The sequence below is a fragment of the Cajanus cajan genome, chromosome 3 (assembly GCF_000230855.2).
Source record: "Cajanus cajan strain Asha chromosome 3, NIPB_CcT2T_4, whole genome shotgun sequence".
In the NCBI taxonomy this organism is placed as follows: Eukaryota; Viridiplantae; Streptophyta; class Magnoliopsida; order Fabales; family Fabaceae; genus Cajanus; species Cajanus cajan.
In genome coordinates, this window is record NC_138519.1 from 69,454,695 (window position 1) to 69,471,596 (window position 16,902).

Consider the following 16,902-nt stretch of genomic DNA (forward strand, 5'->3'; position numbering starts at 1 on the left):
TCAAAGATGCATTCGGGTACACTTTTCATACTTCTTGCAATTTTATATTTCTCTCATTCTTTCACTTGTTCAAACTACTTGTATTCTAATGTGTGATGCAGGGAGCTGCTGGTTTCAATTTGTTATAATGAATCTGGATGGCAATGGTCTGGAAGCTTTTTACCAGATCATCTGGGTGATACGCTACTGAAAATGAGGAACTTTGTCTTTGGAACTTCAAACATGATACGAGTTGAAGTGCAAAATGCTGACATTTCCATGGGAGATGAAAAAATAGTTGGAAACATCAAGGGAAACTCCGGGACCAACTTGATTCTTTTGTCAGATGATGATACAGGGTATATGCCATACAGAATTGATAATTTCTCAAAGGAGGTTTGTCTCTAGTTTTTCAGTTGCATTAATGCAGTAGTTGGAATTCCAAAAAGTTGAACTGCTTTTTGATCCCTTAAGGGTTACCACTTTTATAATCAGATTTCAGGTTGAGCATTATATTTATGTATGTTCATATGTCTGTTGAGCGTTATTTAGATTTTCATCAAAGGGTTACTGCCAAGGTAGTCAAAATCGAGATCTTACTCAAGATCGAAAAGGGAAGTATGGATTATAAAACGGAAGATCGTAACATGGATCGTAAGATCCTACAAATACACATAGTCATATATATATGTGTGTGTGTGCATATGTAAAAAATAGTAACTTCTTCCCTGTTAAAAAAAACAGCTTCATCCTAGTAAAAAACAGTAAACCATATGAAAGTAAAAAATAGTAAAAATTCAACTAGATAAGCAAAAAACAATATGATATTTATATAATATAAAGTAGTAAGCCAAATTACTAATATATATTAAAAAACCCATCCTATTACTGCTTTTATAATCAGATTTCAGGTTGTTTCCCCCTTTTCTTATGTATGTTCATATACTTGTTGAGTTTTCTCTAGGTTTTGAATGCAACTATCTCAATACAATAGCAGGAAAACAACAACAAAAAAGCCTTATCCCACTAGGTGAGATCAGTATCATGGACCACACAAAGCCATTCAGTTTAAAACCAAAAGTTTCAAGAATGTTATTTATCATGAGATCTGTCTTTGTGACTTACTCCAAGGTACTTCTTGGTTGGCTACTTGGATCACATGATGCCATTCAACTTGGTTAAAAGTCATGCAATCTATTCTTCTCACTAGTGCCCCTTGTGGCCTTCTTTCTATGTGTCTAAACTCTAAATTACCTTAACCAATTTTGTATCATTTTCCTCAACTGGTGCTACATGAATCTCTTCTTGTAAATAATCCTTTTGTATCATATCCTTTCTTGTGTGGACACAAATTTATCTTCACACTTTCATGTTGTCTTGAAGCCTAACATTCACTACCATATAGTATAGTTGGATGTATAGCGGTATGATAAAGCTTTCCTTTAAGTTTATAGGTTTTCTAATTTTCTTTCAATAACAAATAGCTTCTGATGTCTTTCTCCATTTTAGTCATACTGCCTGTATCCTATGTGTAACGCATTTTCTCCCATTTATCCTCGATGCATTGATTCAAATCTGTTTTTCCCCTCTATTTTTGTCAAGCTTATATATCTTACATTCTCTATTCCTTGTCCCAAGATCTTTGTAAAACTCTTCAAAGGCTTTAGGTCATGCTTCACTAAGTGTTTTTCTTGTCGCATTCCTAGCATTCTGATATCATGTGTAGTTTTCAGGATTATTTTAACATCAAGGTTCCGTATATCTCTGCCCAAAATTTTTTGGAGTGCATCTATCTTAATTCCTTTTATTATTATTATTATTATTATTATTATTATTATTATTATTATTATTATTATTATTATTATATCCTATATCAGTTTATAGGTGCATGTTTAGAAGAATTATACAAACATTTCAATGAAATATACTTAAAGAAATGAAACAAATTAATTGTAGAAAATTTATGTACTAGTGGATACAATCTCAATATTGAATTGTTAATACATACCGAAAGTATACTTTTTTAATTTTTACAAATCCAATTAAAAGTCATTCCATTTATTTTACAGATAAGACCTTAATTGTTCTTAAATAAAGTCACTTTATATTGCATTAATGGATGAAAAATTATGAATGTCCTGGTTGTACTTACCTTTTGTATTTACTAAAGCTATGCATAAAATAGTTCTTGATCCATTGCTCATTGAAATTTGTTGTGTTGTACTTTCTAGAGATTGCGAATTTATCAGCAAAGGTGTGAAATGTTTGACACAGTCATTCACTCCTATGCTTCTTACCCATACACTTGGGATGAACCCTGCTATCCTCGTCGTCTTATTGTAGAGGTAAAACATTTTTCTTCTAGCAAAATGGAAATTTCAAATTACATGACCTTAAAATGATAACCAAAATTGAAGGTACCTGGAGAGCGAGTTTTGGGATCATATGACCTTGACGATGTAAAAGAATATATGCCTGTCTACCTGCCATCAACCTCTGAGGTAAATGATTTTATATTTTACACAAAAAAAATACTCCTTTCTGAATGAATTATAAGCAAAAAAACTGATTCACACTTAATTAGTGAACATCATTCAATTTTACTATTCTCATTGTCAAATCTGATGGCAGAACTTTCCAGATTCATAGGATATTTTTTAGGAGCAATTAATCTGAATCATAGTAAATTGTTTTGTGATATATAATCATGATATTATGAGATATCCTCCAAACATTCTAATTTTTCATTTTCTTTTTCTGCTATTTGGTACTAGTACAACTCTTTCGTTCATTGACTTATGATAAGGGGGTGTAAACTTTTTTCTTTATGTGCTTTATATTTATACATCTTAACATGTAATGCATTCATTCCTTTGTGATTTACATAGTGAAAAGTTCTACATTTAGAATTATTAGATATCTTTAATTATGGTAATTTGGCAATTCTAGGATTGACATAATTATGGTAATTAGGCAATTAGGATATCAGTAATATTACCCATGTTTACATGTTTTATACAAAAATAGGTGCATTGCCTATGATTAAAATACCAGTTTTTTGGTGACTTTTTTCTCCCTCTGTTTGCAGCATCTGTTAACAATGATAGATAAATCACATCAAATAATTGTTCCTAAGAACCTGTTTTTAGTAATTTTAGGAGAGGTTTTGGGAGCTGATTTAACAAGCTGATATTTCTGTTGACATGAAAGATATTTTAACTTGCTCTAAATGCTAGTTTGAAGTTTGTGGAGTTGATAGATACAAAATTCTTGCACTCAAGTCTAGGTTCCCGATTTCTAATGGTAGCTTATGTAAATATTGATTTCAGAAGCCTGAGAGGACCTTCTATTTGTCAGTGCATGCAGAGGGAGCAACAAAGGTGACAACACAATAGTAGTTTGATTTCATCTTTCTCACCTGAAAATCACATTTTGTCTTAATGGATTCAAATTGGCATATATATATATATATATATTTTTTTTTTTTCTTTTTCTGTTTTCAGGTGCTGAGTGTTCTAGATTCAAATTACCATATCTTTAATGATGTGAAGAAATCAAGTGTCCCACATGCTACAGAGAAAAGGTCATATGACCACAATCTAGTTAGGGCTTCGGAATACAAGGAGAAAATATCGATTTTTGTTCCATATATTGGAATTTCTTTAATTGATTCATACCCACAGGTAATTGAACTGACAACTTTATTTACTGGATCCCTTCTCTTTCATGAGCTCTGTTAATCATACTTTTATTTCTGTAGGAATTGCTTTTTGCCTGTATTAAGGATGTACAAATGAATCTACTGCAAAGTTTGGATCGGCAATGCTTTTCCTTGTTGATATCATTCTTACAAATTGATAACCAGTTGCGCTCTACTCCATATCCAGTTTTGTTGTCCTTTGGTAGTGGATACAGATCCGGCCAAGTCGACCATATGAAATCTAGGGATGATATTACAAGAACAAGAATTGAAAATTTAAATCAAATGAGCAGCTCTACTGTTCCCGTGTTCTGCCTAGAAATATCAAAGTGGAGGAAAAAGGACATTTCATTTATTTCATTTGAATACATAAAATTGAGGTTTATATTTACTAAGTTTGTTCCATCTTTACAGTTTACTGTTACTGGTGGTTTTTTTGGTTATGTAATTTAAAGTCTATTCTTACCATATTATACTTAATTCTTGCAGAATGGAAGATTTCCGTCTTGAGATCGAACAAGAAGTCATATTAAGCTTATTTGAGTTTTTCACAAATGTGTCTTCAGGGCTGCAATATGGAGTCATGTCTTGTTCAGATCACTACGATGGAGTATCACTTGAGAATTCATCCTCATTTGTTCAAACTAGTGAGGATTTCAGATTAAGTGCTGACCAATGTCCTCCAAGAATTGCTCCCATGCTCAATGGAAAATCTAAAAGGATTGCATCTTTGCCTTCCGTTGTTCCAATTGGAGCCCCATGGCAGGAAATTTATCTGTTGGCCAGAACCCAGAAGAAAATTTATATTGAAATGCTTGAATTAGCACCAATCAAGTTGACTTTAAGGTCAGTTGTTCAATGTTCTCTTTTCCAACTGTATTAGATGTAATATGAAAAGTAATATTTTTCATAGTACACTCTAATAATAAACTGCCGTTATCAGATTTGTTTGTATACTATTTTTGAGAGAGATGACATAAATTGTACATATGCAGTTTTTCCAGTGCTCCGTGGATGCTTCGGAATAGGATCCTCACATCCAAGGAGTTTCTTATCCATGTAAGTTGTATTTCATTTTTCTTTTGGAAGTAATATTTCACTGCTAGAGTTCCAATGAGATTTTAGGTTTGTTCGGATGTATCACATTGATTAGGAATATAATCAAAGTAATCTTTATTAGACATGACGAACTTTTCCCTGGGGTTGGGTTTGGTCAGTCTTTCTAATTTGGTGTCAAAGCATTTGTAGTCCTGATGTTGGGCCACCTGTAGATTTATAATTCTGCAAACTTCATGCACCAAATGTTTAGTCCAGGGCATGAGGGAGTGTCTGACATATATAAATGCATAACTAAATCACTCATAAAGTAGTTTATATTTTAACTACTAATTATTAATAATTGCAGAGAGGTCTTATGGCTCTTGCTGATGTTGAGGGAGCACATATTTATTTGAAGGACTTGATCATTGCACATCATATGGCTAGTTGGGAATCCATACAGGAGATTCTAATTAGACATTACAACCGCCAACTACTTCATGAGACATACAAGGTAAAATGATAATTTTTATTTCAAAATCATTTATCTTAATTGTTCTGGCTAGAAATGTTATTATGCATGGTTCCCAAAACCATCAAAATCTTATCAAATAGTTATTGAATTCTGTAACATGTTCATTCATTTTATTGATGTGCTATCGTTAATGTAGTTCTTATCTTGATAAATTTTGAATTGGAATTAAACTTTCGTTGAAAATATTTTGATCTGCTTCTACTTGAATGATTAATTTCCATATATGCACTCCTTGAATAATAAGGAAACTTGATGAGCTAATCTTTGTTGAGATATTGCTTACTATTACGGCTTAATGCATTGCATTAAACAATCCATTTACTCATCTGTATAACAAACTTGTACTGTTTCCTAAATTTGAAGTTGTTCGGTTCGGCCGGTGTCATTGGTAATCCGCTGGGTTTTGCAAGGAGCATGGGGCTTGGCATCAGAGATTTCTTGTCTGTTCCTGCAAAGAGCATTGTAAGGGTAAAAGTCCTAAGCATACTGGCCTTTATTTTTTAACTTATAATATCCTTGCATAACAAATTATTTTAGCTTTTTGGTTCAATTTACAGAGCCCTACTGGACTTATTATGGGCATGGCTCAAGGCACCACTAGTCTTTTAAGCAACACAGTGTATGCTATTAGTGATGCGGCTTCTCAATTTAGTAAAGCTGCCCGCAAGGTGTTTCTTGATTTGATGTATTCATAGTGCAGTTTATAAGATTCACTTTTCTATTTTTAATCATTGCTAGCCTATTTTGTGTAGGGTATTGTTGCATTTACATATGATGACCAAGCAGTTTCAAGGATGGAAAAACACCAGGCAACCGTGGCTTCTGATAGTAAAGGTGTAATTAATGAAGTCTTAGAGGTATTTCAATTATTTCATGTTTAATCTTTCCAAAAAGAGTGTGCTTCCATTGGTGCGTCCCTTCCCCCTTCATGGCAATAGTTACACAAAGGAACATAGACCGGAAAGCGTTTTCTCTTTACAATGAGTTTAGAGATGACGCATGTTAGATATAGAACCATCCGTGTGCTGGCTCATGACATAATATCAGATTATAGAAGTAGTTGAAGTTCGATTTCTACCATCCCATTCTACTTGAAGGAAAATTTGAAATCAAGCACAAGATAGGCAGGCCTATGCATAATGTATGCTTAAACTCCAAATGAGGGCATGTTGGTGATGTAAGATAAATCATTAATGTGGATTTGATAAGTTTTTAGATTCTTTATGACTCTGGTGGAGTCCAATCGTTCTTTCCCTTATTCTTCAAAATAAAAGTTAAAGTTCAGACAGTTAGGGATATTATTTTCATGACAAAACTAAACACTGTCTACAGAATTATTGGATGGGCATTGATGTTCTAAATAAAAGGATGTAGAATACTTTTAGTTGTTATTCTTTGTGCAACATGTCGTTCACTTAATAATATGCATTTCTTCCATTTCATGCAAGTTCTTTTCTTTAGAAAATTCAGGTACATTTCTTGAGTAAATGTTATGGCTGCTAGAAACAAATTCATGGAGGAGAAACTAGGGTTCATACCCCCTAATAAATTAATTGTAAAGGGTCTGAGGAAACAATTTTTTCACTGCTTCCTTTCCTACTTACGCTAGGCCCCCTTTTCCACTCTCACTCTAGTTAGCAAGTGTGGATGATGCTTTTGCTATGTATGTACTACAAAATATATCAAGAAAACAGATATATAATTATATACTTTGGGTAATGATTCAGGAATTGTGTGTGTTGTTGTACACATACCAATCTTATTTATAGAGTGAATACAATAAATGATAGAGATATTAATCTCTAATATTATGGAAACTAATCTAATTATATCCCTAATTGATAGTGAGGATAATAACCCATAATATATGTATCCACAATATCTGTAATATATTCACAATATCTGTAACACTCCCCCTCAAGCTGGAGCATATATATCATATGCACCAAGCTTGTTACAAATGTAATCAATCCGAGGTCCTTTACGCGATTTTTATGAACATATCTGCTAACTGGTCACCGGAGGCAGCAGTCAGAGGCGGCGATCGGAGGCAGTGACCGAAAGCGGTGATCGGAGGCGACGGCCACCTGAAGCGACGGTCGGAGTCAGCGACTGGAAGCGGTTGTAGGTGGCGACTGGAAGCGGCGGTCGGAGTTGGCGACCAGAAGCGGCGACCGGAAGTGGCGGTCGAAGTCGGCGATCGGAAGCGGCTGTCGGAGTCGGCGACCAAAGGCGATGACTGGAGGCGGCGGTCAGAGTTGGCGACCGGAAGTGGTAGTCAGAGGTGGCAATCGGAAGCGACAGTTGGAGGCGGCGACAGGAAGCGATCAGTGACGACGGTGTGACGACCCGAGGTGGCGGTCGGAGGCGACAACTGAAGGTAGCGACCAGAGGCGAAGGTCGGCGGCGCGGCAACTGGCGGCACGACGACCGGAGGCTGCAGTCGGAGGTAGCAACCAGAGGCGGCAGTCGGCGGTGCGACGACCGGAGGTGGGTCTTGAATACACACCCTCATGTCCATGGTGCATGTAGCAATGAATGGTAGGTGGCCCTTTTCTAATTGATGGGACTTGAAATACACCCCCTCATGCCCATGGTGCATGTATCAATGAATGGTGGGTTGCCCTTTTCAGTGATCTAGGATAGGCGGGACTTGGGTTTTTTTTATTTATTTTTTTTATTTTTTTTATTCAGGAATTGTGTGTATTGTTGTACACATACCAATCTTATTTATAGAGTGAATACAATAAATGATAGAGATATTAATCTCTAATATTATGGAAACTAATCTAATCATATCCCTAATTGATAGTGAGGATAATAGCCCATAATATATGTATCCACAATATCTGTAATATATTCACAATATCTGTAACACTCCCCCTCAAGCTGGAGCATATATATTATATGCACCAAGCTTGTTACAAATGTAATCAATCCGAGGTCTTTTAAGCGATTTTTGTGAACATATCTGCTAACTGGTTACCGGAGGCAGCCGAAGGCAGCAGTCAGAGGCGGCGATCGGAGGCAGCGACCGGAACCGGTTTTGTAGGGTTGAGTTAGGCTTAATCCACTATTCTAAGATGGTATCAGAGCCATTTAGATCCACTTTAAAAATGGGCCACCCACCATTGATGCATGCCTCATAGGCGTGAAGGGGTGTATTGGGAAAAACCCAAGTCCCGCCAATCCTAGATCATTAAAAAGGGCCACCCACCATTTATCCACGTACCAAGCCCAATAGTGCTGGACGTGAGGGGGTGTATTGGGAAAAACCCAAGTCCCACATCGACTAGAGATTAGGCAATTGAATAATATATAAGTGGAAAGTAACCCTCACCTTACAAGCCGGTTTTGTAGGGTTGAGTTAGGCTTAATCCACTATTCTAACAGGTAATAAATAAAAGAATAATAATAGATAACATTATTGGCTAATTACCATAATTTTGTAGATCCTATAATAGGCCCATGACAAGAAGCCTGAGATATAGTATCTCAATATTTAACAATATCTAACACTTGTCAAGTTGGAGTACATGAAGCATATGAACTGATCTTGTTACACTTGCATACATAATCCATCGATTACTCCTTAAAGACTTGGTGAAGACATCTGCCAATCTATCAATCTCATTGACAAAGTTAGTAATGTTACCAAATAAAATCTGAGGAACACCAAATTTGAAGCAATTTACAAGACAGCCTGATTATCACAAATGGATGTCATTTGTGTAGCCTCCCCAAACTACATTTCTTTGAGCTATGTTTGAACCAGATAAGTTCACACGTGGCTGAAGCCATGGTTTGATACTGTACTTTTGCACTGGACTCTGCAACATTTGTTTCTCACTTTTCATGGAAATCAAGTTACCACCAATAAAAATGCATTATCTGGAGCTGAATCTCCTATCAATAGGAGAGCTTGCTCAATCTGCAGCCCAGTATCCCACAACTCAAGTATGACCTTTGTCCTGATACAAGAAAGGAGGTTGGATTACGATGTGGAGGGCCAATAAAAGGGGGAAAATGCTGCCAAAAAGAAGGCATGTAAGCGGGCACTGGCGAGAAAATGAGGCATGGTTTCTGAAAGAAAAAGTTGGCACAGATGAATAGTGGATCCACTGCGGAGGCACGAAACAGGATTGTTTCTTTTTATACTCTAGATACCATGTTGAGAGGAAGAAAAAACAACAGACATTATTGAATCCATGTGTTGATTACACAATAGTGTATTATTATATACTATGGGTAATAAATAAAAATAATTACCTATTTGCTTGATTAGAATAATTATGTATCCTAGAATAGACCCATTACAAGAAGCCCAAGATATAGTATCTCTAAATGTCTAAGACGTGGAGAATTTAAATAAAAGCCCTGATGCACCTATCTCTCTTAAAAAAGAAGTTCAAATTTGTAAACAGAAATTATGAGCTTGGTATTATTCCATAAACCAAACTGAAATGTTCATTTTATAATTTATATGCAGAACCAATAAAAATTAAATCATTTTATACATCCTTTGATTGATTGTCAATATTTGCACTACAACAGTTCCTTGCACGAGCAATTTTAATTTTAGCGTGATGCTTATCATAACTAGCAACCCCCTTGAATTACATATTACATTGCATGTATTAACAGTTGAACTTGATATAAGTGTAATGCTTAACATAACTAGATCTCCCTTGATTTTTTTCTCCTGCCTCACTACTACATCTATTCCTGCTTTCCATGTATTGTTTTTATTATTGTTATTGTTAATGTTATTATGGATTTTTTTTTAATGTTTTTGTTATTATTAATGTTATTTCTGCTCATCTATGTTGTTTATAGGGACTCACAGGTCTTCTCCAGTTTCCTGTGAGAGGAGCTGAGAGGCATGGTCTTCCTGGTGTCATCTCTGGTGAATTAGTTTGAATAAACTGTTTCGAAGTTACATAAAAATTTTGAGCAACATTAAGAATTGCCAGTGGCAATTGTTGCTTGAGATGCAATATTCTCTTTGCTTTGCTACTGACTGTGCTCCCTTTTTCCTATTTCTTTATTGCAGGAGTTGCTTTAGGGATTACAGGACTTGTGGCTAAACCTGCTGCTAGTATACTTGAAGTTACGGGCAAAACTGCACTCAGTATTAGAAACCGTAGTAAACCCAGTCAATTAAGACCACAACATTTTAGGGTTCGGCTTCGAAGGCCACTATGTCGTGAATTTCCATTAAAGCCTTATTCATGGGAAGAAGCAGTTGGAACATCTGTACTTGTGGAAGCTGATGATGGCTTAAAGTTCAAAGACGAGAAGTTAGTGGCTTGCAAAGCCCTTAAAGAAGCTGGTAAATTTGTAGTCATAACAGAAAGATTTGTACTCGTTGTTTTCAGTGCAAGTTTGATAAACTTGGGCAAGCCTGAATTTGGTGGCATCCCTGTTGATTTGGAGTGGATAATTGAATGGGAAATTGGATTAGAGAATATAATACATGCCGATAGTAGTCAAGGGGTTGTACACATAGTTGGTAGTAGGCCAGAATCGTTATTGAGGCAAAATCAGCATTCTCCCAAGGGAGGTAGTGGTGGCAGAACCAGAGCTGTGCGTTGGAACCATTATGCAACTCATCTTCCATTTCCTCAGACAAACTTGGAACTAGCAAGCGAGGAAGATGCAGCCAACTTGTTACAAATTTTATTGTCTGCTATTGAAAAAGAGAAAGGTAACGCATGGGACTGTGGACGGATTCTGCATCGAGCTAGAATGAAATAGGTTCTAGTTTAATAAAGTCTTCATTCTGGAAATTTTGTTTTCGCCACAGTACCAAACTTTCTGGCTTTGGGGAGGAAAAGAGGAAAATGAAAGGCCTATTAGTCTTCATTCGCATTTGAAAGGGTCTTTTCTTCTCCTCCATGTATACATTTCGTTTTTCTACTTGACAGGCAATCTATTGGATGACTTGTTTGGCCTCCATTCCGTTCTTTTCTTCTAAACTTTCCGGGTCTAGAATGAAGTAAACTTGGGAAGAGGAAGGGAAATTTTGATGTAGCAATTCAACAGTATTTAGCATAGAAATCGATATATTTTCTCCTAGTTATGCTTTTGTACAGAACCGGATGTTAACATTTTCAAGGCTTGTGTAAATATCATTTTTTGGTATTTTAATAACTCCCTGTGGTTTAATCATATATATTCATATAGTGAATATATATATTCATAATTGAAATAGTCATAAGAACTCAATATATCCATATATCACATACATTATATTATATTATGACATGTTTAATGTTTAATCATATATATATATTCATAATTGAAATAGTCTTAAGGCTTTTGAAGTCTACCATGCCTATTTGGTCCAATAATTTTTAAAAATATTTTTTACGTAAAATTTAAATAGAAATAAAATGAAATAAAATAAAATAAAATCAACATATTTTGACTATCTTAACATAGCAACGAACAAAAACTGTTTAATTCAAAGCATCGATATATTTCGGTTTAAATTACATTTTAATCTAAACTTTTTAAAGTGCATTTTAGTGAATTTTAAAAAATAGTTTATACTTTATCTTTCTTTTTCCTCATACTAGCGTATTTGAGTTTATATTCTTAATTATAGGAGTGTAATATATATATATATATATATATATATATATATATATATATATATATTACAGATACATATACACTTTCTGTTAAATTTCTTAGTTATAACTTATAAGTTAATAATAATAATTATATACTATAATTTAAAAAATGTCCAAAAGTTTTAAACATTTGAAAAACATTTAAATGTTTTAACATGTTTGGACTTTTGTTCACTTGCTTTTGTTGAAAGGCCTCTAGTCTTCTTTTTGTTTCAACTCAAAAACAGAATCGTTACTAAATAACCTTTACCCTTCCTTTTATTTCACTCAATCCTCAAACACAATTTTTATAGAAAAACTTTTACCCTTCCTTTTTGTCTCTCCCTCAGGCCTCAAACGTTATTGCAGAGAAGAAAAGAACAGAAAAACATCACACTGCACCAACAACAATAGGAACAAGAAGTAAAATTCTAAAATCTTTTTTATTTATTCATTTCTACTTTTTTTCCTACAGGAACTAAAAAAATCCATGATTTTTTTTCTTGCCTCATTCTAAGTCCTGAAGCACAACTTTTACTAAATGACTTTTATCCTTCTTTTTTTGTCTCACTCTCAGCTCTTAAGCATTGTTGCACAGAAAAAGAGAATCCAAAAACTTCACTGCACTAATAGCAATAGGAATAATAGGTAAAGTTCTAACTCTTATTCATAGATTTTTAATTTTTTGCCTACAAAAAAAAATGGTTTTCCATTATCTTTATCCTCTTGTTTCACTATCAATCTTCAATCTCAACTGTTAAAAATAATTCGATGGTTTTGTTATTTTGTAGTTCAGTGAATTTTTCTTCTCTTTCTGCCTCAAGGGTGAGTACGTATACAAGAGGTAAGTTTCTAACCTTTTGATTTCTAATTTCTAATGTTTTGTCGTCTAGTTATGCACTCCGGCACTTTTCTTTGTATAACATATCTAGTCATCATTATATTTACAATGCCTTTTTTCACTTAGTGTCTCAATGTTCATTCCTTATTATTTGTAAACTTCTAATTTGATTATTTCTAAATTTTAATTAATTGGTTATCGTATAGATGTTTGCTAGTCATATCATTGGTTTAGTTGCAAGTATAGATGATGGAACACCAACAATTGAGTGGTAAATGAAGGAATACAAGCATATGAAGAAGCAAATGTTGAGAACAATGAAAATGTTATTCAACAGGCTAAGAGAAAGAAAACTTCTTCGATTTGAGATCACTTTCAAGAAGTGAAAGTTAAAGAATGGAGCAAAAAATATTAAAAAATCATTTGACCTTTAATTGGTTAGAAAACAAACTATAATTTTGTGCGTGTGTGTGCTTTATATAAAAGGGAAAAAAAATAAGTTGGTCTATTTAATTACCATAATTTGTTGAAGAAATTTAAATAATAAAAGAATCAGATATTAACCATTGAAGGAAAATATGCATACTCATCTCTCATTCCAATTGATTTAAGAAAAATTGTTGTCTTGATTTTCTTCAAAGTTTTCTATTTCAAGACTTTATAATGTTAGCAAACTATAATAATAGTAAATGCCAAAATCGCATGAATTTTATATTCTTTTGAATCTTCCTTCAATATTTCCAAATCCCAATGCTCTATAATCAAGCATATTGGCATGCCAAAAATATGTAATAATCAAAATTGTAAATTTAAAACCAATGTTATAAAAAAAATTTATTCTCACACATTGCACAGGTCAAATTTCAACAATAAAAAAATAATGTACAAGTTTATCAATAATAGTAAAGCTTGGATAATGTGCATATTCATCTCTCATTAATTAGGAGAAATTGTCTTGATTTTCTAAAAAATTGCCTATTTCAGGACTTGATAATGTATGCAAACTATAAGGACAAATACAAAATTACATTACTTCCATATTATTTTGAATCTTTCTCCTATATTTCCAAACTCCAATGCTCTATAATCAAATTCTATAAATATTTGAAACTTAATTTTACATAGAAAGTGTTATAATTTTCTAATTTGTAATTCTTCTTCTCACACAAAATAAGTTATCAAATTCCAAATTAAAATTGAAAAAAATTGTTAATAGTTAAAAAGAGAGAGAAAGAGAGAGAGAGAAAGTAGTCGTACCCACTAAAACAAAATATTTGAAACTCAATTTCACATAAAAAGTACTATGATTTTTTAATTTGTGATTCTTTTTCTTATACAATAAGTTATCAAATCTCAAATTAGAAATAAAAAAATGATAATGATTAAAAAAGAGGAAAAAAAAAGTAATACTTTCAATTTTTAATAAAGATTGCAATGTGAGATGTAAATTAAACAAAGGGGTGAAAAATAGAATGGATAGAGTATGAAGATGTAATACAGAAAGTAAGGAAGAGATGTAATAGAAAATAGAATTGTAGAGACATTGACATGAAAAACAAGTTATCAAATTCAAAATTATGTATGGAAAAAAATTGAGAAAAAAAAGATGAACAATAAATATTACCTTCCAATTTTGGTAACGATTGTAGTGATATGTGTTAAGTCAAAAGACAATGTTAGATTTCCTTGATCTAGAGTTTTGTTATTAACAAATATAGAAGTTTTTGATCAATAATATAAAGTTTTTGAAATGATTAAGATGAATTTTTCTCTAAGATGAAATTCACCTAGTAAGACAAAACTTTCTATAAGACGATATGTTCACCAAGACAAATCTATTAAAGAATAAGATGAACCATTAGTCATTAAAAGAGATATGCATTAAATCTTTATTATTTACGATCTATAAATCATATACTGAATACATATGAACAATTCCTTAACAAATCAAATTTAAAAATGTTTACTTGGTACTAATGTTCTACAAAAAGGAAAGAGAAACATGCTTTGCGTCAGAAAATGACAAACAAATCTTTGCAAACACGAAAAGTTGTAGCCAAAAGCTATTTCACTACTACAACGTCCTAACACACACATGGTTCTACCTAAATCCTAAACCATAAATCAAATGTGTTCTACTAAAAGAAAAGAAAGACATGTTTTACGTCAGAAAAAGGACAAACAAATCTCTACAAACACGAAAAGTTGTAACCAAATGCTATTTAACCACTACAAGTCTACAATGTCTTAACACACACATGATTCTATCTACTTGGTGCCAAAAGGTGATAAGTAACTTTTTTGATCAAATAAGAAGTGACAATTTTGTGAAAGCATTTAGTGCAAGAATTTATTACACCAGTAGACACTTCTCTCCCAAAAGTAAATCGTGAAAATAGACGAAGCAAGCCATAATAGAGAAGCTCAAGAACTTTTAACAATCTTCTGCACTAAAACTATATAAAAAGGAAGATTGAAGATTAGAAGAAAGTGAGATCGATCATTGTAAAAATTGCATTCTTTCTTTCTATAAAAAGCATTTGTACTTAATTTGTTGTATCACATTTTGATAGGGAGACGAAACAACTTTGTAAATCTTATTAACTCTAAGTTATTGGGTTTGAACTTAAAGAGGTTTGTCTGTAAAAGAATATTTATCGTTCGAGCTTGTAGAGACTTAACTGTAAAAGAATACTAGGTGTTGAAGTCTGAAGAGGCTTTGTGAGAAAATAATACTTGCGTAAATTACTTGAAAAGGAAATTCAAAGAATTCTAATGGTTAAACTATAAGTGACTTGATAAAGAATACTTGTCTTTGACAAAATAGTAAAACTTTATTTGGTTGAATAAAAAATTGGACATAATTTTAGTGGTTGAAATGAACTCATATAAATCCTTAAGCTCATTTTTTACTTCGTCTGCTATTTTATATGTGTCATGGTTACTACTTCATTACACTATGATAAGTGATAGTTTTTGAGTAACATTATTTGACATCTCCTTCTAGTGTTCCTCTTTTCTCCACAATATAGAAATTAGACAATAAATAGAAGAGTGAGTAATGAATTGAATAAACCACATATGAGAAAGATATAATTATATAAAGAGTAAAGGAAAATTATAATAGAAGATAGAAATATAGAGAAGTTGACACACCAACAAATATGCTGATATGAAACATTTGAGATTTAAGAGTATAATGACGTATTAGCTTAATAATATGTTGTTTGACTTTTATATTATAAATAAAAAATAGATAAATAGATTATTATTCTGTTTCTTTTCATTTTGATTTATCTTGTTACCTAATGTGTATTGTTATTGAGAACTTAACACTCTTTACATGTTTTTGAATCATCTAGTTAATTGTGTATCATATCATGATTAGTTGGTGGACCTATAAATAGTTACGTTCATGGTTACAAAACATACAAACTACACACCAAACTTTCCATAGTTTGAATTTTCGATTGTTCTTCATCCTTTGTTGAATTAAATTATTAAATGAACAACTAGTAATTTAATTATTAAATTAAAGACATATTTATAGTTTATGATCAATAATAGTGAATAATATAAAGATTGGAAAATTGTCAAATTAGTGACTAGTTGAGGGTTTCATTAAATCAAAGGAAAAGTGATTCAAAGCATAAGAAAAAAAATGTAAGCTTGTGTTTTTCTTATTATCGAAAAAAATTCAAGTTTCATATTAATTAGAAGTAAGACAATTAAATAGTATATAATTGAGAGACAACTCTCATCTTATAAGTTAATTTTGTAAAGTTGAATTAGACTCTTAACCTATTTTAAGATGGTATTAAAACTATTTAGATTCACTCTAAAATTATTTATACACACACCAAGCCTAATAATTTTGGACATGAGGAAGTGTATTGAAAAAATTTAAGTCTCACCTATCCTAGATCATTAAAAATGATTACTCATCATTTATTCACATATTAAGTCTAATAATGTTGGATGTAAGAGAGTATATTAAGAAAAACTCAAGTGACTAGAGATAAGATATTAAATAATATATAAATAGAAAGTAACTTTCACCTTACAAATATTGATTTCATAAGATTGCATTAGACTTTTAATTTACTTTATCAATCTAAAAGGAATTTTTTTTATATATATTTTAACTACTTGCAACAACCCTTTTAATTGGTCATCCTAGACTATATATAAA

General features: G+C 32.6%; 1 protein-coding gene across 1 annotated transcript in view; it reads left to right on the top strand.

Annotated features, from left to right (window-relative positions):
* Positions 1-11,405, top strand: part of LOC109797630 (vacuolar protein sorting-associated protein, putative (DUF1162)) — a 51,701-nt gene extending 40,296 nt beyond the window's left edge. Inside the window, exons 34-47 of the mRNA XM_020357769.3 lie at positions 102-375; positions 2,211-2,324; positions 2,397-2,480; positions 3,309-3,359; positions 3,483-3,662; positions 3,740-4,059; positions 4,169-4,525; positions 4,675-4,738; positions 5,085-5,231; positions 5,616-5,720; positions 5,810-5,920; positions 6,005-6,109; positions 10,089-10,158; positions 10,306-11,405. Of these exons, the coding sequence (XP_020213358.1) occupies positions 102-375; positions 2,211-2,324; positions 2,397-2,480; positions 3,309-3,359; positions 3,483-3,662; positions 3,740-4,059; positions 4,169-4,525; positions 4,675-4,738; positions 5,085-5,231; positions 5,616-5,720; positions 5,810-5,920; positions 6,005-6,109; positions 10,089-10,158; positions 10,306-11,009 (2,686 nt within the window). The 3' untranslated portion in view covers positions 11,010-11,405. The remainder of the gene's footprint in view (positions 1-101; positions 376-2,210; positions 2,325-2,396; positions 2,481-3,308; positions 3,360-3,482; positions 3,663-3,739; positions 4,060-4,168; positions 4,526-4,674; positions 4,739-5,084; positions 5,232-5,615; positions 5,721-5,809; positions 5,921-6,004; positions 6,110-10,088; positions 10,159-10,305) is intronic.
* Positions 11,406-16,902: the final 5,497 nt, after the last annotated feature.